The 22308-nt window shown below is 39.4% G+C and overlaps 1 protein-coding gene across 1 annotated transcript; it reads right to left on the reverse strand.

Moving 5' to 3' along the window:
- Positions 1–5558: 5558 nt before the first annotated feature.
- Positions 5559–20881, reverse strand: cd68 (CD68 molecule). The gene is made up of 6 exons (XM_028564140.1): positions 20746–20881; positions 17663–18183; positions 16691–16810; positions 11323–11386; positions 10815–10994; positions 5559–8617 (listed from the first exon to the last, which is right to left on the reverse strand). The coding sequence occupies exons 1-6, from the start codon at positions 20792–20794 to the stop codon at positions 8478–8480; spliced, it is 1074 nt and encodes a 357-aa protein (XP_028419941.1). The 5' UTR covers positions 20795–20881; the 3' UTR covers positions 5559–8477.
- Positions 20882–22308: the final 1427 nt, after the last annotated feature.

Raw genomic sequence — 22308 nt, forward strand, 5'->3', positions numbered from 1 at the left:
AGTCCATTGTAAACATACAGTACAGATCATCAATTACAAAAACACAAAAAACAAAAATAAAAACTCCTCTTCTCAATGGGGGAATGGGATGCGTGATTGATCTTTTACTATTACTTTAAACATTTTGCAAATTGCTATTTTTAAAACCATTACAGATACGGATCCCTCTGCATTTATTTGTGCATTGCCCTTACAGATACAGATCCCTCTGCATTTATTTGTGCATTGCCCTTACAGATACAGATCCCTCTGCATTTATTTGTGCATTGTGTTTCACAAGTTACAAATACTTATGATACTGTTTTAGCACCAAATTCATGTTTCAACGGTTAAAGGGCCAGAATGCTCAGGAGGATAAGAGCATTTTTTACAGCAGCTGCAGCCAAGCTAGGTGCGCAAATGTGACGTCAAGAGTGCGCCATAGCCTGCTAAGGTTTTTCAAGGGGGTAAGCTTCGCTTCAGAACTCGAGCCATCATGGCGCCATTTTGTTGCTAACTGGCCATCACCTCCTGTTAGCATTCCGCTGACCGCCATTTTTTTTTTTACGTCACTTGACTGCGAATAACTTTACATCTGAAGCGTTTAAAGACTCTATTTGTCCATTGTTTAGTTACAAAGAAACACGACAATGTATAAAAGGCTCCATTACCTTGTACCTCACGTTATGGCTCCGTAGCAGACGTTTTTGTAAAAATAGGCTAACGATTGTGTCATAACCAAGTGACTTACTGTCGCATAGTAGAGGAATTACCGTATAGTACAGGAGAAGCTCGCAGGCAGTTTCGACTTACATGAGATGTTTAGGTTTAATTACTAATGTTAACTAGCATGTTAGTGATCAATAATTAGCCTGTGCCCATGTTATCTCCTTACATACACCTACAGTCTCCGTATCTGTAAGATTGGGAATGATTGAGATTTCTCTTGGCACAGCTACCAGAAGACTTACAACTTTCAGACACGTTGCTCACGTCACATTCTCTCAGTTGGAGGCTGCGCAGTAAAGCTGGCCATCACCGGAAAAGTGCTTCTAATAGCCTTCACTGGTCTCCGTCCAGAGCAACGCGGTCTATTGGTCCATTATATACTGTCTATGAGGTTTTTGGTGACGTTGCCGCCTGGCGCTGGGTGCATGAGAATGAACCAGCAGCGATCTGAGATTTTGTCCCAAATTTTCAGATTGGACAATATTGAACAAGGAACTGTCAAAATCTGGATTTCAGACTTTTATCACAAGTCTGCATCTTTCACTACAGAAAGGACATTGATGAAGACCGTTTCTTTGTGCTCACTCCATCTGAACTGATAGCATATATTGAAGTGTGTGTGTATCAGTTTTTAGCTCCTTTGAGATTAAGATCAAACCTAATGCATTTTTTCCTTGAGCCAGATAAAAGATATTTTCTGCCATAGAATAGATTTCAGCCCACCTGATTGCATTACAGATTTGAGTCAAGTTATTCCTTGTGCAGTATTTGAAGTGCAGTGTGGAAACTTGAATTTGGTTTTGTTTTCTTTGATTTCTAAGATGTTTTCCCTTCCATTGTCTTTACCTGGTAAACAGCTTTAATATCTTCTGATGCAAGTCACTAATCACTGTGAGTAAAACCAGCTAAACATATTTTGTTAAGAGAAAATAACCTTCTTGATACAAGATGAGGAGTCAGATGATGAGGTCAGAAGAGGACATGAATTTCTTTTATAAATTATGATTTAGTTCTTACAACTTTGCTAATGTATACATTTGTGTCATATTTTTATGTTTATGTAAATGACTGTTTTCAATAACATTTATAGTGAAATTCACACCTTTTTTAAGGTGTGAAGGGGTGGACTGTTAGGTTTAAAAAAGTTAAAGCCAGGCTATGTTTGGAAAACAATGTTTAATGGGGCCTGCAGCTAAATTTAATCAAGTAACTACACTAATCAGCATTTGACTGCCTTACCCAAAACCTAGCTTCTAAAGAATTAATCAGGTCATGTCTGACATTAAGCATATGAAGAAGACTCATTGTCCCCACAGGAAAGGTAACTATTATTGTCTCTTTTTGGGGAGCCATCCCCTGTTGAGCTAGACGTGATTAGAACAAAGGAAATGCATATTACTGTAGAATCAACACTTCCATGACAAACTACTTTAGTCTGTGACTTGAAATTCAGAGGTGGGTCCTTATCCTGAGAGACAGGAATAAATGTGGGAGCAGGAGAAAGATTCGACACTTCAATCTGTGACCCCGCAAGGGAAGCAGTTGGAGTCCGCTGTTTACAGTGTATTTGTTTGTCATGTCACATGACTGTTTTTATGTGACTCCCAAGGAGAGCATGAGATCAGTCCGCTGTCAGCTGCAGTGTAACAATTGTCTTTAGACTGTCGTTTTCATGTTGTTTTATTAAACCTTTTGGTTAACTTTCAATTTCCCCAGCCTCTCCTCCTTCCTCCAGAAATCAGAACGAACACATCTTTTAGACATTTTTCTTAACAGTAGCCCTATTTCTAACAACCACCTCTTTCCTGCAGCCAGATTGGACCATACCTTTACACAGTGGCACAGAGTTGGTCTTCTTAGATGTAGTGACTTTTATATAGACGGTCTATTCGGCAGCTTTAATGATCTTACTAAAAAATTTAAACTACAACGGTCAGATTTATTTAGATATTTCCAGGTCCGTCACTTTATTCAAACATGGTGCTCAACCTTCCCAGCCTTACCAGTAAATTCGGGGTTGGACAATATCTTACAAACTCCTGTGCAGCATAAAGGCCAGATTTCAAATATATCCAACACGATCTCATCTTTTCAAAAAGTGTCATTAGCTAAAATCAGAGCTGATTGGGCTGAAGAACTTGGGATGGGGATATCTGATGCAACCTGGGACTGCGCTCAGAGTAGAGTTAATGGCACATCCTCCTGTGCCCGCCTAACTTGATACAATTTAAAGTCTTTCACCGAATTTATTATACCAAATCAAAATTGTCCAAGATATACCCAGACATTGATGACAGATGTGACCGCTGTAATTCTACTTCAGCCGACATGGCTCATATGTTTTGGACTTGTCCAAAGTTAAAGGTGCAATATGTAATATTGTATGTAATACTGGCAGCTAGCGGTTAAAATAGTTACTGCACTACCAATTCAAAATACTGGAGAGTCGTCTCCCCCGCCCCCTCCTGCCCAGACTCGAAGTTCACGGGGGTTGCCAGGCTGAGACCGCAGCATTCACAACAATGTTGCTAGACGCTTTTCTCACATAGCCAGACATTACTCCACAGCACAGCAGAGTAGCTAACGTTAGATGCTAGTCTCACATAGCCAGACGTTACTCCACAGCACAGTGGAGTAGCTAACGTTAGATGGTAGTCTCACATAGCCAGACATTACTCCACAGCACACAGCAGAGTAGCTAACGTTAGATGCTAGTCTCACATAGCCAGACATTACTCCACAGCACAGCAGAGTAGCTAACGTTAGATGCTAGTCTCACATAGCCAGACATTACTCCACAGCACAGCGGAGTAGCTAACGTTAGATGCTAGTCTCACATAGCCAGACATTACTCCACAGCACAGCGGAGTAGCTAACGGTAGATGCTAGTCTCACATAGCCAGACATTACTCCACAGCACAGCAGAGTAGCTAACGTTAGATGCTGGCTATATTGTCATAAAAGCCCGTGCTCACGCGGAGCTCTGTAACCAACTGACAGACACACTTTTTTGGCTTAAAATTACAGTATGAACCGCTAAAAACACAACAACCTCACTGTCCTCTCCACACGCCAGTCAGGCACACTTCCTCGGCTTAGAATTACAATACGAACCGCTAAAAATACCACTACCTTGCCGACGGAACACACTTCATTGGATTAGAATTACGGCAACAATCGCTAAACACACTGCAAACTCACAGTCCTCTCTTTCCGATTTACAGCCCCCCTCTTGTGGTTTAAAATAACTCATCGTTGTCGGCTCCAGCCACTGAAGAGGCTACACGCTGTAAACAGCCATGGGCTGCTTGCCTGGTCCTCCCGGTAACGTTAGCATGGCGGCGTTAGCCAGGACCAGTCGGGACTTTACTGGCTATGTATCAATTGTTTTTGCGAGTAACCAACTCAGGTACTCTAGCTATATAATTCAATGTGAGTACACAAATGTTGAAATGACAAAAAATGCCCATCCCTAGTAACTGTGATAAATTAGCCTGAAGCTAATGCTTACCTGTTCAGGAGAAAATAATCCAACTCTGCATCCTTTTGGGATCTAAGCTGTCTCCATCTTTCAAATACATCTCCAATATTTACCAGGGGGTTGTTACGTCTCTGGTCACGCAACTGTTAGAAACATGCTGTTTTTTTTTTATGTCATGTATAATCTATCTCCGTTGATCCTGTTCGTTTGTTTGCTGCTTTCATGGCTGTACTACCGTTACAGCTGTAGCGTGCTGGGTTTACGTTTTTACAGGTATATCTGAACCACCATTTTCATCAGTCTGGCTTAACGACTTGATGCTATTCCTGAAATTAGAAAAAATCAAGTATTTCTCTAGAGGATTGACTGATACGTTCCATAAGATATGGGATCCGTTGTTGTTGTACTTTGAGAGGCTTAACACCCTCCCCCTAGATAATATAAGGCCCTAACAGCTCTACCCAATACACACAGATGCGTTGTCTGATGCCTGATGTGATTTCCACACGAAGTGGGAACTGCTCGCTTTTGTTTTGTTGGTGGGATGGGATTCATTTTCAAACAAAAAAAAGAAATCAAGACACTGTAACCAAATGATTAAATCTGTATTGTTTTGCCTTTCTTGAATAAAAACATGGTTTAAAAAAAAAAATATATATAGAGAATGTTGTTTTTTTTGTTTGTAAGTTTGCATTTGCCGTGGCTAATAAACTCCAGTTATGTGTCTACCAAAATGTGTCAATCATTTAGCAGAAACACAGCTAATATAAAAGACTTATCTGACTAGATATTTTATAAATGCAGCAGGAGAACTGAGGTCTGAGGTCATGTATAATTTTGTTTAAAGTGCTCACATTATGCTCATTTTCAGGTTCATAATTGTATTTAGAGGTTATATCAGAATAGGTTTACATGGTTTAATTTTCAAAAAACACCATATTTTTATATATACTATAATATAGTATATATAAAAATATGGTGTTTTTTGAAAATATATATATATATATTTTTTCACCCTGTGAGTTGAGCTCTCTGTTTTAGCTACAGAGTGAGGCATCTCACTTCTGTTCCATCTTTGTTGGGAGTCACACATGCTCAGTAGCTAGGTAAGGACTACTAGCCAGTCAGAAGCAGAGTATGAGGGCGTGTCCTGACAGTACCTAAGTAAGGACTACTAGCCATTATCTATCTTTTTGTATTTATTTTAATGTGGGATGCACTTGGTAATCCTGTTTTTGAAAATGCTTCATAAATGTCAAATGACTTACCTGATTTTTGCTATTTATGACGGTGAAGTACTGTACATTACTTGAGAAAAATATTTAGTGATATTAAGATTGACCACACACACACACACACACTCACACACTTAGAAATATGTCTGTCTTTATTGGCACAGGAAGTCTACAACAGGTAAAACATTGGGATAACTGTACATACAGCAAATTCCCTTATTTCTGTTCACTTCCTAACTTCAGAGCATCACCTGATGGATAAAATCTGGAAGTACAGCTTTGAGCAGCAGGTCTTAAGTCTAACTCTTCGATTCTACAAGTACTGCAAAAGCTGACACTCACTGAGGGACATCACATCACATCCAGACATCCGACCCCACCCGCCATGCCACTTTTCATTATAACACAAGCACACCGAGTATTATTTAAAGTAAGTCTAGTCTACTTCTTAAAACACTTAAAGGTTCAGTTCACACAAACAAACAAGACATAAATCACATTTACCTCTAATAGTATCTGACCATGCAGATTTTTTTGTTTTTGTCCAGGATTTGAAATATCTGCCTCTAAAAGTTCTGCTTCCACCCCAAAACAATGAAGGTGCACACCATTGAAAATAGCTGAAAGCTACATCTGTGGATTACACAGGGGGACTGGGCTATGGATTCTGGAAATATGAGCCACTGTTTATTTTTCAAATGTTATTTTTCAATGCTTTGAAAAGCACTATTCATCATTTTATTAAAGTGGTGGCAGAAGTTTTGAAAAACAAGTAAATCAAAACCTAAACATAAAACTGAAACCACCTGCACGACTAAATACCACTAGAGATATGGGATAAAATATGTCTCTTTATAATGTGGGCTAAGTGACCCTTTGACACAAAGCTAGGATTTGGGATTAGAAAAAATATTTTATTTTACTTGTGTACTCAAATTGCAATTCTGCTCTGCTCTAACATTTGAGGTTCAACATCCATTCAAGACCTTGGAAACTGCAGTTGAGAAAATATTGCCACCATCAGGTTCACATTTTGGTGGGATTTCTTTCTGAAGAGCATAATGTTTCTGTGTTACGCCCACTTATTCAACCAATATTTACAGGACCAGTTCGACATTATGGGAAATATGCTTATTTCCTTTCTGCTATACAACCTATAAGCATATTTCACAAAATTGTAAACTACTCCTTCAAGGCAGTATGGTGTGTGAGAGCTGACTTGGCGAGGGAGGAGCGATGGACCCCTGAGATGTGATTAATGCGTGACTCATTTAAAAATATCTAATCAGGAACCGACCAGACTGCTTACTGACCAACATGGACGGTCCATCCCTACATTTAAACACAGTATCATCTACATATTGTATGAAAAAGACAAAGGCAATCAAGTTGGAACAGAAATCAGTGCACTTATTGTTGACTATAGGTTTTAACAATCTCCGACACACACACCTACAATTTTCCCTTTGTGCATATTAATAATGCAAATAACAATACACAATACAATCACCTGTAACGTTACTGATTGGATAACTTCCCTTCTTTTTAAAAAATAAAATCCCAATTAGACAGAAGACACAATATTTGATTCTTTAAAAAAAAGGAATAACAAAGACATTTACACAATCTTAAAACAATGAAAAAAACATTCAAATGTACTTTGTTGTGTATTTGCTGAGACAAGCTGAATACAATTTAGAGCACATGATAAAATCTGACTTACTTGCCGCTTCCACTGCTAAGGGAAAGTATAATGTGGGGCTAGACTGAAAAAAGGAGCCAAGAATTTAATATAGAATGACATCATTATCATATTAAGTATTGACCACTAACACACTAGTTGTCTATGGAAAAAATAAACCAAACTGATTCTAAAGAGACATTTTGGTCAGTTTTTTACTTTAAGTAGTTATGAAGACGTCAGTCTTTATAGATGTGTCATTATTAACATTGTTATTTTTAGTGTCCCAATATACAAATGCTATTTCAGAGGCTTGTCCAGTTTGATGAGAATACAGTTCAGGGATCAAACTCTTTGTGTAAAACTCTCCTCACATATAAGGATTGGCTATTTTTGTGTTATGCAGTCTAGTCTACTGGAATAATAATACAAAGCAAATTGATTCATTTTTCTTTTATTTGCATTTAGGTAATGAATTATTAAACTCAAAGTTATTTATATATCATTACATTTGGCAATTACTTATTATATTTTCTTGTTTTCTTAATTGATTTTTAAAATGAAATAAAATAAATTGAAATTTAAACTGTTATTCCATTTGCATCACAGTACAACAGACAATTTCATTTTTCAGTTTCATGTTGTTATAATCTAAACTTTAATCAATGAATTAATTTTACCTTTGTTTATTCAATTTAAAGATGTTTAAGCAGTGTGTCACCTGAAAGTAAGATCTACAGTCCAACCAAACAAGAAGCTGACTTTAGATCTAACTTTTAGGTGACACAATGTTTACGCATCTCTAAATTAAAGACACAAGAGTTGTTCAATCAAATTGTTCACAACTGTAAATGTTTAAAAAGGAAACATGAATTGTGAAAGGGAAGATGATAGACAAACAAGTCAGTAAATGAGATAACTAAAAGATGAGTCTAAATGCCCTTTAAAATGTATTTTGTGAATCCATCTTAAAATTCAATAATTGATTGAGCATTTAAAGACAGAATAGAAGAATTAATTGGCAAGTTTAAATATCTATTTATTTTTCACTTTGACTTTATCAATGCAAAAGTGTTTGAATTGTAATTTGATTAATCAATTTATATAATAACATTTAAATGGATCAATTTATTACTTCATTACTATCAAACACTTTTAAGGGCTACAATTATTCCAGTACACTCTGGCCTCCATACTCAGGACCCCTAGTTTAAACACTGTTAATAACAGCAAATTGGGTAAACCAAATCATGAAAAAACAGAGAAATGGCACGTTAGGCTGTAGTGGGAATACCCCTTAGCCCCTGAGTGAGATCACAGCCTAACTGATTATAAAAGGAGTAACCTCTGATTGAAGTGTGCCCGGCTTCCCTCACAGAGACTGGTAGCCATCGGCCCTCTTCCTGCGGCCCAGCAGGTAGGCCACTACCACGATGATGATGAGCACCAACAACGTCACTCCCACCGCAATGGCAACGCGGTAGTCAGGCTTCTCAGCCGGACAGTAGTCAGCTGGAAAACACACACACACACAAAAACACACACACAAAAACACACACACACACACACACACACACACACACACACACACACACACACACACACACACACACACACACACACACCAGACTTACTTCTGACAACCAATAAAAGAAACAATTCTACAGTTGTCTAACAACTATATAACAAATATCAATGAGCAAATATTAACACACTATACATGCACACACTGTAAAGTGGTGCTTTCGCAGTATGAAAAGAAATCTCACGGCTAAACATGCACCATTTGTTTTGCCTGCTAATGTGAATATGATAAAATGATTACGATGAAAATATAATGTACAGTCCACTGGTGCAGTTAGACTGTAGTTAAACCTGTTATTCCTGGCCGACTGGTTATAATTACTGGGTGTGTTAATACATTGCTCAACAGTACATGTTTTATCCAACTAACGCGTAGTGATTAAACTGTAATGATGGATATTCATTATTGGAAGTAGCTGCTAGTGCAATTCATTTTAGAGGTACGTGCACTTTAGTTGAGTACTTCTATTTTATGCTAATTTATACTTCTCCTCCACCACATAAATTGTCCTTTTAAAAACATATATTGTGCATTTTACATAGGTTGGTTTTAGAGCTGTACTGATTACTTACTTAGTTAGATTTAGCTTTTTAAGACAAAACTTATGATCAGTTTGTAAAAAGAAGATCCATTTTTATCATTTAAACTGCACAATACAGCTTTACAATACTGTACTTTATATACTAATTGGGGGAATGCTGTTCTACAGCATTCCACCTTACTCCAGGCTTGCTGTAGGAGTCAACTAACTAGACTAACTATGATCATCAGTCTATATCATTTGTGTTCCACTTCTGTCTGTCTCCTTATTTGTCTGTGTCTCCCTCCAACCTGTCTCCCTCTCTTTCTCTATGCCTCCCTCCCTCCTTTCTCTTTTCTCTGTCTTCCTCCCTCCTCTGTTCCCCTCCTTCCTTCCATCAGTCTTCCTCCCTCCTTCTCTCCCTTCCTCTGTCTCTCCCTCCCTCCATCCTTCTCAATCTGTCTCTCCTTCCATCACTCCTTCTCTGTCTCTCTCTCCCTCCTCTCCTCTCTCGCACTCCCTCTCTCCCTTCCTCCTTCGGTCTCTCTCTACAGGGTTATTTGTGATTTGTGATTTCATCCATGTATATAGCCCGTTTCTTTTCAGCCAATATATCCACCTTCCAGCTCTTTAGGGTCATGCTTGTTTGTTCTACGCAATGGATATGGCTGATAATAATACAAAGTCTTTAAACTTTCAGCCTTTTTAGTAAATTTTAGTAAAAGTTGCTGTCTTTCTTTTCCTCTCCTCTCTTTCCTCTCTCTCTCCTTCTCTCTTTATCTCTCTTTATCTCTCTTTATTCTCTTTCTCTCCTCTCTCTTCTCGTCTCTTCTCTCCTGCTCTCCTTTCTTCTCTCTTTCCTCTCTTTCTTCTTGTTCAGACCCATTCTTTTCACCTAATATATTTCACATCTCATCTCAGCTAGATTGATGCTTTTTCGTTCTATGCAGTGTATATATCTGATAATAATAAAAATATTTCTTCTTTCAGCCTTTTCAACTTTCATCTTTAACAGTATTACAGTATTACTTTGTTTCAAATTTCTGCATATGTGAGTCATTATCAGTTAGAAAATCTACTCAGACCTCACAATGTTCTACATATTTTGTCATTATTCAACCTTTAAAGCAAACAGTTCAGTTTAGCATAAACTTTTAACTTTTAAATGAAATTCATACTTATTAAAACGATTTCCGCTTTTTCAACTATTTTCACTACTTCAACTTCTTCTTACGGATTTAAGCTATTCAACCAGTTTAACTTTAGCAATTCAGCTATTCAGCATTCCCACGCATTTTCTGCAGGAAATGCATTTTCTAGTGATATTATGAAAGGAGCCCTTCTGCGTAATGACTACTTTTACTTTGTTGATACTTTGAATACATTTTGCTGGAACTTTTACTTAAATTAAATTTTGAATGCTGGACTCTTACTTGTAATGCAGTACAGTACTTTACATTGTGGTATTGCAGAACATTGTATAAGGGTTACTTCTTATTTTCATTAATGGATCTAACAATGCATTTAATAGTAAGCTACATGTACTGATAAGAAGCTCTCATTGAGCCAAGACCAATGACAAATTTTACTTCATAAAGACTTACGAGTGCCAAACTCGTTGCTCTTGGTCAGATTGAAGGCTTGCATCTGGTCATGAGTGATATCCAGGTACAGTCCGTTCCCCATGTCGAGGGATTCATTCTTGCAGGAGTAGGAGTGTCCGATCCTTGCAGCAAAGAGATTCGTTGAGTTGGCTTTGCCAATATACGGGGGTCCGTTTGCAACTGTAATACAAAGCAGGTGCTTTCAGGGCAGAATGACGATTCCCGTCAAAACATACTGTATGCTGATGATCAGATATGGAGCTAAACATGTTTGACTGCATTGCACTGAAAGCAGGTTGGTTGTTACTGGCAGTGCATGCTTAACAAGCAATTCCACGGTCTATATATAGTTAAACACAAACAGGGAAGTTGCCTCATCTTGCACAACACCCACCTGCAGCTGAATTATCAGGTCACCTGCAGTAACCAGATAGTCTAGTTTAATCGTTAACATGACAGTATATATATAAGTAGAGACAAGAATAAAATGTTTGTATTCCCAACTTACCCTTTTTGTCTAAGGGGTAGTTGAGGGTGAAAGACAAAGCATCAACGTAGACTTTCTCAGTGTTCTGAGGAAAGAAAACAGGACAAGTCTTTTTTACCAAAGTTGTTTTCCAATGGCGGTGAGTATTCAAGGTGCTACATGGAGCATTTTAAATCCTTACTGTAATTAAATGTGAGATATTGGTTTTAATTTACAGGAACAAACAATGTGATTCATTGAGAATATTGGCAGGCTCTACTGTGCATCATTTGATAAAGCTCAACAGTGATGACCCACTTTATAAACGGCTCTGGTTCAAGTAGTGTCTTTCCCTATTCAATATCTAACTTATCGTAACTTATGGTTTGCTCCGTTTGTGTTGGCGTTCTAAACTCCAGTGGATTTGTGAGGACTATGGTTAACTGCTCCTCAGATCTCTGCAGGGTAAATCCAGACAGCTAGCTAGACTATCTGCCCAATCTGAGTTTTCTGTTGCACGACTAAAACTACTTCTGAACGTACTCATGTTCCACCAAAACAAGTTCCTTCCAGAGACTATTTTGCAGCGGCACTGTGGCTCTGCCTGGTGCTTAGCACCGCCCATGACGATTGTGATTGTGATTGTGATTGGTTTAAGTAAATGCCAATAAACCAGAGCAAGTTTTTCTCCTATCCCAGAATGCTGTGTGAACTAGCCAGACCCTCCACCGCAGCGCTGTGGAGGAGGGTCTGCCAAAGCGAAACTACTCGTGGTAAGTCTACATTGCATGGTTTAGACATTATGTCTATCCTTATTCTTATGGAGAAAATAAATGGAATTTTTACTTCCGGAACCACATTGTTGAGAATTATATTGAGTTCCAGGGTGTTAAATATGTTGGAAAATTTGCTGGATTTATTTTCAGCACAAACAGAGACCATGCTGTTGTTGCAGCTCGCTTAAGCTTAAGCACTATTTTGAAAACTGGGAACAGTTTTTCAGAGCACTACACACAATTAGCACAACACCTCAGACCCTTTGCAAAATGAAACACTCTTACCAATGACTTTGCTAACCTAAAACACTTTTAGCAATTCTACTTCTCAGTGATTAGAGTACTGTAAATGAAGTACACAGAGAAAATGCAAATATACAATTAAAGCTGCGAGCAGCGATGGACGGGCCCTCGCACCTCTGCGCGCGTCGGGGTCACCGGCAGACGCCGCTCCTTGCGACCTTGCATTTGCGCGCAACTCAGACGCTGCAAATCGTCACCAATGAAAAGGGAACTCCCTGCCGAGTACAACGATACCTCACACAAGATTCTACGTCATGCTGTTCATTAGCTGTGAAAGGGGGCGTGGCCAGCATAGGGGGCGGGCCAAACCATCACCAATGAAGAAGAAGTCTCTGCTGAGTTCAATGATACCTCACACAAGGGTATACCTTAAACGGTTCAAATGTTATGAAAGGGGGCGTGGCTTATGCATAGGGGGCGGGCCAAACCATCACCAATAAAGAAGGAACTCTCTGCTGAGTTCAATGACACCTCACACAAGACACTACCTTAAACGGTTCAAATGTTATGAAAGGGGGCGTGGCCTGAGTAAGGGGGCGGCTCAGTATCACACGTAGACCACACATTCTGAGTTTCATGCAAATCGGATGATGTTTGTCATATAAGGCAGATTTCCTGTTGCCAGCGGGGGGCGCTATGACCAAAAGTCAATTTTGGCCTGTAGGTGTCCTCAGGCCTGGACCCTTGTCAATTGTGAGAAATTTCGGGCAGACACGACAACGTACACTCAAGTTACAACAACTTCTTTGTTCATCGCTAAACACTCAAAATGGCCGCCACGCCCACAACGTCTGACGAAAAGTTTTTCTGTTAATAACTTTTCATCGTTAAGGTGTTGGGATGGTACAGACCAAGTTTGAAGTCCATCGGATGAAATCTCTAGGAGGAGTTCGTTAAAGTATAGCACCTTGACTTTTAGGCCTACTTCCTGTTGCCACTAGGGGGCGCTATGACTTTAAGTAAATATCGGCCTTTATTTGTCCTCAGGGTCGGACTCTTATGAATCCTGAAAAGTTTCGAGGTAATCGGACAACGTACACTCAAGTTACACCCACTTCCTGTTTCGGCGGCGAAACGCACAAAATGGCCACCCTGCCACGGCCACGCCCTATGACGAAATGTTTTTCTTTTAACAAATTTTCATCTTTAACGTCTTCAGATGGCACAGACCGAGTTTGAAGTTGATCAGATGAAATCTCTAGGAGGAGTTCGTTAAAGTACGACATGTGGAAATGGCCAAAATCGCACTAATTTCGAACATTTAATCGAAAAATGGCGGACTTCCTGTTGGGTTTAGGGTATGGCTCTAATGAAGTTTTTTGTACATCTTTACATGTTACATATGTGGACCAAGTTTCGTGAGTGTACGTTAAACGCACTGCAGGGGCTCAATTTTCTTAACTTTCTAGGGGGCGCTAGCGAGCCATTTTTGTGCGCCTATTCCCGAAACCCTTAAAATACGTAAATTTTCACCAGACTTGATGTGACCGCCAAATTTGGTGAGTTTTTGAATATATTAAGCCCCTCAAAAAGCCAATTCATTTGACGGGAAAATAATAATAATTCCTTCAGTTTCAAACGACGAAACAAAACCAGTCAGCTAGCTAAATTTCAAGCGTGCATTAAAGATATAAAATCCTGGATGACTTATAATTTTCTGATGTTAAACCCTAACAAAACTGAAGTTATTGTACTGGGACCTAAACACCTCAGAACCTCATTATCTAAAGACATAGCTACTCTGGATGGTATTGCCCTGGCCTCCAGCACTACTGTCAGAAATTTAGGAGTTATTTTTGATCAGGATATATCTTTTAATGCCAATCTAAAACAAACCTCAAGAACAGCCTTTTTTCATCTTCGTAACATTGCCAAAATTAGGAATATCCTGTCTCAAAACAACGTTGAAAAACTAGTCCATGCATTTGTTACTTCCAGGCTGGACTATTGTAATTCCCTACTGTCAGGTTGCTCAAATAAGTCCCTTAAGACTCTCCAGCTGATCCAGAATGCTGCAGAGCGTGTTCTCACAAGAACTAAGAAAAGAGATCATATTTCTCCTGTATTAGCTTCTCTGCACTGGCTTCCTGTTGAATCCAGGATTGAGTTTAAAATCCTTCTCTTGACTTGAATGCAGAGTTACTGGTGGTACCTAGAGTCTCTAAAAGTAGAATGGGAGCAAGAGCCTTCAGTTATCAGGCTCCTCTCCTATGGAACCAGCTCCCGATCTGGGTTCGGGGGGCAGAAACTGTAATCGCTTTCAAGAAAGAACTTAAAACTCTTCTATTTGATAAAGCTTATAGTTAGGGAGTGAGGAGTTGCAGTGTTCACCTAACTGGCCCAACTGCTTCTCTTCATAATTGTTAGATTAATAATACATAACAAAGTAGAGGGAGGCAGGCCAGCCAAGCCCGATCCGGCAGGGGGAGAGTTCTAAGCCCGAAAAAGCTACCTCTCCTTATGAGCTGTCTCTCTTAGTTACGCTGTTATAGTTACGCTGTTATAGTTCTAGACTGCCGGGGGACTTCCTTCCTTTGACACACTGAGCTGCTCTCTCCTCTCCCTTTCTATTACTATTATTATTACTATTTGTGTGTATCCCGTCCCAGAAATGCTTGTTACTAATCCTAGCTTCTGGGGAGTTTACTCCCTGGAGTCCTTATGTTTTTCCCCCCAGCGTATTTCCTTGGAGAACGTTGGCACCAAGATCCTGGTTGCAGCTGTCGCCGTGGTCCTGCTGCACTCCCTGCTGAGCTCACGGTGCCCTGCAATGTCATGCTGCTTCCTGCTGAACCCTGCAGCTTCCTGCTACATCCAGTCACTGTTCCATTATTAATGTGACTATTATTGCCACTGTTCATCACACCCCCAACCGGCCCGTCAGACACCACCTACCAAGAGCCTGGGTCTGTCCCAGGTTTCTTCCCAAGAGGGAGTTTTTCCTCGCCACTGTCGCACTGCTTGCTCTTGAGGGAATTACTGTAATTGTTGGAATTGTTGGGGCTTTGTAAATTATAGAGTGTGGTCTCGACCTACTCTATCTGTAAAGTGTCTCGAGATAACCTATGTTATGATTTGAATAGGGCCTTCGCCGCTGTCGGCGCTCGGGCCCTAATAAGTTCACCAAACACTTCACAAGACCAATGCTGCAGACTGTTTGTGGCTTTAATATCTAAATGTAACCAAACCAAAGCTCAAATTTTCTCTCTCACTTTCTCATCAGCAAAGAGCAATGGTAGTCCTTAAACCAAAAATATGTAATCTGTCTGACGCAGCATCTTCTTTTTCTTTTTTGAACATCAGTCTTTTGAGTTTACATTTTTTAAGTTGTGTATAACTTTTATTACTTACAATTTTTAGAGCTTACTGTAAGCTTTGATAAAGGTTTCGCTAGGATTCAAACTCATTGAACTGAAGCGATTGGTTAATTATTCAATTAGTCGACTGACAGAAAAATATTTAAGCAACTATTTTGATTACCGATTCATTGGTTCAGTCATTTTTTTAACCCTTGTGTTGTCTTCCCGTTGACCGGGCAACTTTTTATTTGTCTGGGTCAAAATGAAAAAAAAATAAAACATTTTCCAACGTTGTGGTCATATTTTTCAACATTTCTGTCGCTTTTCCCCAAAGTTTTTTATAAGTTTTTTTGTCACTTCTTACCAATGTTTTTGTCACATCTTTCCTGTGTTTTTTTTTTACGTTTCTTTTGTTGCTTTGAAAGTACTGAACTGATCTTTTATTTTACTTGTGAAGAGTAATGGTTGTATGGAACCATCCACGTTATTTTTTTACCATTTGGTTGAAAGAAACCCAAATTTCTGATATAGAAATGTTTTGAATAGGGTTAAGCAAAATTGCCAAACATTCACTATTTCCTGCTCTTCCATTGAGATGAGTTCCTGCTTTGATCTTTTATATATCATGATACACTGCACGTCTTGGGTTTCTGTTGGTCGGCCAAAATGAGATATTTAAAGACGCCACCTTGGACTCTGAGAAACTGTGATGGTGTTTTTATTCTTCATTTAGAAAATCACAAAGTGAATCACACAAGCGCTGTGGCGTGAGGCAGTGTGGGCACTCCCTGTCACATGGTCTTAGAACAGGCTTGTCAACTACACTTCCCTTTTTTAACAACTCTTCTCTGACTCCAGTCTCTACTGCATGTCAAACAATTTGTTATTCGTCAAAAAAAGACTTAGTTAATCACAGTATTTAAAGACTTTAAGTAAAATGCCAAATCAGTGTCAAAGATGAGTTATTGACCTCATTGCAGCTACCAATAGTATACTTCCATATTTGTGACAAATCTAGGACATCTGTCATACCTTGTTGAACATGAAGGTGATGTTGCCCTCTTTGAATTGAAGGGTAAGGTTGACCTTGGTTGCCTGACAACCTCCTACTGCATTTGTTTTGTCTGGTTGAACAATGAAGGTTCCATTGGCCTGAAAGATAGACAAAGAGAAATCAGGATGGTCCAGAAGGTACCTGCAGTGTTGCTGTAGAGAAACAAATATCACCTTGTCATGTAGACTGAGCAAACTGTCATATGACACATGACACGCATCTAACCTCTCACAGTCAAATCAAATGTGCCACAATGAGGAAATCAAAACTCGCCATGACGCCAACGCTTTTTTCTCAATTCCTGAAACCAGGATGCTGACAAATGAATTGCTGAAAGCTGAGTCAGAGGCTCGTGCAGAAAGTTCTAACTATTTAGATTAGAAATGTCTGTTTCAGTTCATTTTGCCTTCGATAGCCCATTACCACGCCCACTACCGGTAAGTAACTGGCTAATTTTTAAGAAAAAAAAAAGCAAAATGATACCTTATACACTTAGTTGTGATGGTGTTGTAGCTACTGTTTGTAAAAGGTGTCCAGCAGTCAGTGGTCAGAGCTACAGGGTTTTCGCCAGTGTATTACAAGCCTGTTCATGCAAATTAACCTATAGCCCGACATGCATGACCGGTCAAAATATTCTAATCCCTACTGTTGGCAAATTTCTGAATGGTTTAATAAATCCCTAAACGCTAGAGAGGTTCAAATGAAGATTCATGAACCATCAGTTGTATTTGTTGACCCTACTAGAAAAAAGGCTCAAGGAATGGCAATTCAGTGTGCTTTAGCCCTTCGTTAAACAGAAAGTAGCATCTATTGGGCTCAGGGAATAAACACAAAGTTTCTATCACTACTACATGCATGTTTAAGATCAGAACCTACACAAAAAACCGCTAGGCCTTTGAACTAGCTTTGCTGTGGCTCTTGTTGTGTCTATTATAACTGATGAAATGTACCTTTGGTGTTGCCAGTCGGATCTGCAGTGCAATATGAGCCTTCACACACATCACTTTTGTTTTCTCGTCCGTCAGGCTGTAGTTTCCTGGAGTCAATTTGGTGGGGGGAGTAGGTTGAGGAGGAGTTGTAGGTTTGAGGGTCGTAGTTTTGGGAGTCGTAGTTGTAGGTTTGGAGGTCGTAGTTGAGGTCGTAGTTGTAGGTTTGGGGGTCGTAGTTTTGGGAGTCGTAGTTGTAGGTTTGGGGGTCGTAGTTTTGGGAGTCGTAGTTGTAGGTTTGGGGGTCGTAGTTTTGGGAGTCGTAGTTGTAGGTTTGGAGGTCGTAGTTGAGGTCGTAGTTGTAGGTTTGGGGGTCGTAGTTTTGGGAGTCGTAGTTGTAGGTTTGGGGGTCGTACTTTTGGGAGTCGTAGTTGGAGGTTTGGGGGTGGTGGCCGGGACAGATGAAGTTTGGGGGCTGAACTCAAAGGCAGGGGACATGGTTGCAGGAGGTTTGGAATTTTTTTCATCTTCAGCCAATGACAGTGCTTAAAACAAAAAGACAGAGAGGGAGAAATAAATCGATTTCAATGTTTGTTGCTATACCACTTCAGAAGAACAAGCTGAAAACAAAACATCTAACATATTAGTGACAAGGGCTGTGCAATTAATAGAATTTTAATTGTGATTCCAGTTTTGGGTCCTAATGATAAAAAAAACAAAAAAACAATGTAATGGAGAAAAACAAGTAAACTCTTATTTTGTGTTGGGTTCTGAATGAAAAAAAAAGTTCAAACAGGAAAAGTATTAAGAGAAACTTCACAGTTCAAGGCGTTTACACTGTTGATTTGTTTAATTATTAATGTTTTTTAAAATCAATAAATACATCTTTCCAAAAGTCAATGAGTCATTGTGTTAAATAATTGTGATATTAATATTTACCAAAAATAATTGTGATTAGGATTTTTTCCATAATTGAGCAGCCCTATCATCAAGTTAAAAAATGTTGATGTCCTACACGACAGCAAGCAGTTGACTATTTACACATCTAACATGCTCAGAACAACATTATCACTCGTTTGGAGTTGTGCCATCTGATGAATGTAATAAAAATAATTTTCTCTTTTTAGCTTTGTTTTGGTCTTTACCATGTCCTGAGATAAAAACGTGTCTCTTTAGCTGCTAGAACTTTCTCACCAGCTAGTCGCTAACTTTGCCTTAGTGCTGTTTGGTGCTGAGCAGGTAAGGCTGCAAATAATGATTATTTTCATTATCGATTAATCCGCCGATTATTTTCTCAATTAATTAATCCTCTATAAAATATCAGAAAATCGGGAACAATGTCCATTGCAGTTTCTCAAAGTCCAAGATGATGTCTTTAAATGTCATGTCCAAACCCCAAAGATATTCAGTTTAATATAATATAAAACAGAAAATAGCAGGATTTTCATATCTGAGAGGCTGAAACAACCATTTTTGCATGACAAATTACTTTAACGATTAATTGATGATAAAAATGTCATCCTATTGATCGCGTAATTGATTAGTAGACTAATTGTTGCAGCTTTATGAACAGAGAGTATACAGTGGGTTATTTAAATTTAATGAAAACAGCTGTCTGCTGCTGCTGGAAATGTAGCGGATGATAGACTCACTGTAAGAGACAATTAGTGTCCTTGGTATAAATCAGGTGCAACCCGGAAGCACATACAGTTTTTGACCACACGCACACACACACGCACACCAACACCACAACACCACACAGGCATACATACAAGCTGTGACTTGTCTGGAAACCCAACTAAGATCGCATGGAAATAAATGGAACCAAAGGTTTTAACTGCAAATATGACTTGGACTTTCATTGATCAAAAAGGTAAAAAGTGCGTCAATTACTCTACCCGTGGAACAGCACCTCAGGGGCTTAAAGTTTGGGCTATAGCCTCTACATTTTTGGGCTTTAGAACCAAAACAATGAGCTGAAACAGGCTAAAAACAGCCTTGAGCAGAGTGGAACTGAGGAGTTAGGGGATCATGTTCTAGGTTCTCATTGAACTACAGATTAGCCTAGTGCAGCTTTGATGTTTGTTGACTACAGCTGATCTTTGAACTGTGAGTAGTCTAGCTTATTCGTTTAAACAAACACACAGCTGATAAGGTCAACTGGAATCGCCACATTTCAGTAGCAGTAGGGTACACAAGGCCACAGCCCATTTATATTTATGACACTGTGATGAGTTTTCAGTCCACAGCTTATCTGCAGGTTCAGGCACTGGTTATAGAAAAAAGGTAAAGTCCACACAACAGCTCAATGCTCCGAAAAATACTTTAATTGTGCAACATTTCTACATTTACTTTTCTGTCTTGCACCAGCAACTACGTGGATGTGCTCTAGCCTACATCGTCTTTTACTGATAAGGGGCACTGGTAGTCCCATGCCCCATTTGAGGACTCAGATAGAAGAGGTGACAGGGCTTTATTGACTAGATGATTGACTTTTATAAAGGGTTTACCACTTTTATGCTGTTTAATATTTATTTTGGAGTAGTTTAGCAGTGTCAGGCCTGTTTCCACAGCGCTGTAGAGTAATTAGGCCTAATTTGACATAATTGCACTTAAGTATAATATTTACTTTTACACCCATAAAAAAGCCACCAAATGCAAAATATCCACTGGAGTTTGGGCTTCAACACTAGTTGCAGATTCACCCTGAGTCTTCTGCCAGCAGACATGTTGACTCAGTCAGATCAACACTGTCGGAAGACTGCGGAAATGTCTGTTCTCTAAACAATCCAGGAAGACACAGTCAGGTCTCATGAAAACACGTCATGTCTCATTCTACATCGTAGCCTAATAAGTAAACATTAAGACTTCCTAATAACCAGAATAACACAACAGTCCAATATAAAGGCTGTATACAATACAATTGAAATCAACTTAGTCTGAACATTTAAATTACCAACGTGACACAATTACACAATTGTATAAAAAACACGTATTTGTCCTTGAGCATGTAGGCCTACAATTTATTTACTTATTATTTCTTTCCATAAAAGTCAACCCCTCTTTTTTGCTTTTAGTTTAGACAAAGTTGAAAAAAAGTGTCTTACCTGAGACAGCCAGGCAGGCTAAAAAAGCGAACACAACAGCCGTCTTCATGGTGAGTGGAGGCTGACAGGCGCTCGGTAGGTAACGTTAGTTTACTGCTGTACTTTGGCTGACACGAGCTCAGAGTGCAACAACTGCGCTGCGTCTCCGCTGATACATAAACAGCGCGTCAAGCTAGCAGAGGCACAGCACATAACCGGACATGATTCATTTAAAAGGTAAGAGTCTAATTGTGAAAGAAAAACATTAGTCCAGTGGTCTTCAATCAACGTTTTTAAGCCAAGGACCCCTCAGCTGAAAAAGAGACGGAGCAGGGACCCTTTACTAAATATAATATTTAAAATTGAGTTGCATATTAAACTGGGCCTACAATAACGTGTAGGGTGGCCTAGAGCCTTTAGCTATACCTTTTTATGGTGCATACAATACTAAGCTATTAACATAATTGTTGACATATTCATAGCCTATATATATATATATATATACACATCACGTTTTAATGTTAAAATGTGGAACAGTGAACACTCAAGCTTAACTCTATCTGTGTATGGCTACCTTACCTATAGGCCAGTAAGCCTATCAATGTTGTGTAAATTAAAAAAACATTTACTTTTGTAAACAATATGTTGGATTCCTGTTAATGTATATTTTCAGACACACAAACACACACACACACACACACACACACACACACACACATATATATATATAACTATCAAACAATAATTTGGTGGCCCCTCTGCAGCAACTCTGAGGACCCCCTAGGGGTCCCGGACCCCCTGTTGAGGATCTCTGCACTAGTCTGATGGATGGTAGAAAAGGGAGCCAAATTGCCTGGAAAATATAGTATTCTTAATACATGTTGCCATATATTCAAATGAAAGCTATCCATATAAGATACTTTTATTAATATCAATTCTATATTATATTACTAAATAGTATTTGTAAATAAACAAATAATATATTTTAAGAAAACAATGTGATTTTGTAGATTTCGGTTTATGCTGGTGGTGTTAAAAATATTTTCTAAAACAAATTAATGATCGTATTCTTTTTCAATTTTCAGGTTTTCCCCAACTTTGTGGTAAATTAATGGATCCATTTGTGGACTGTAATATATTTAAATGTATTGCTATTGCTATGCCCTGCTACACCCTGCTATGCCCTGCTGCATCCTGCTGCGCCCTATTACATCCTGCTACGCCCTACTATGCCCTGCTACGTCCTGCTATGCCCTGCTATGCCCTGCTACGTCCTGCTACGTCCTGCCATGCCCTGCTACGTCCTGCTACGTCCTGCTACGCCCTGCTACACCCTGCTACGTCCTGCAGTGCCCTGCTACGTCCTGCCATGCCCTGCTACGTCCTGCTACGTCCTGCTACACCCTGCTACGTCCTGCAGTGCCCTGCTACGTCCTGCCATGCCCTGCTACGTCCTGCTACGTCCTGCTACACCCTGCTACGTCCTGCAGTGCCCTGCTACGTCCTGCCATGCCCTGCTATGTCCTGCTACACCCTGTAACGCCCTGCAGTGTCCTACTACACCATGAACTTACAACTACTATT

This window comes from Perca flavescens, chromosome 19, assembly GCF_004354835.1.
Source record: "Perca flavescens isolate YP-PL-M2 chromosome 19, PFLA_1.0, whole genome shotgun sequence".
In the NCBI taxonomy this organism is placed as follows: Eukaryota; Metazoa; Chordata; class Actinopteri; order Perciformes; family Percidae; genus Perca; species Perca flavescens.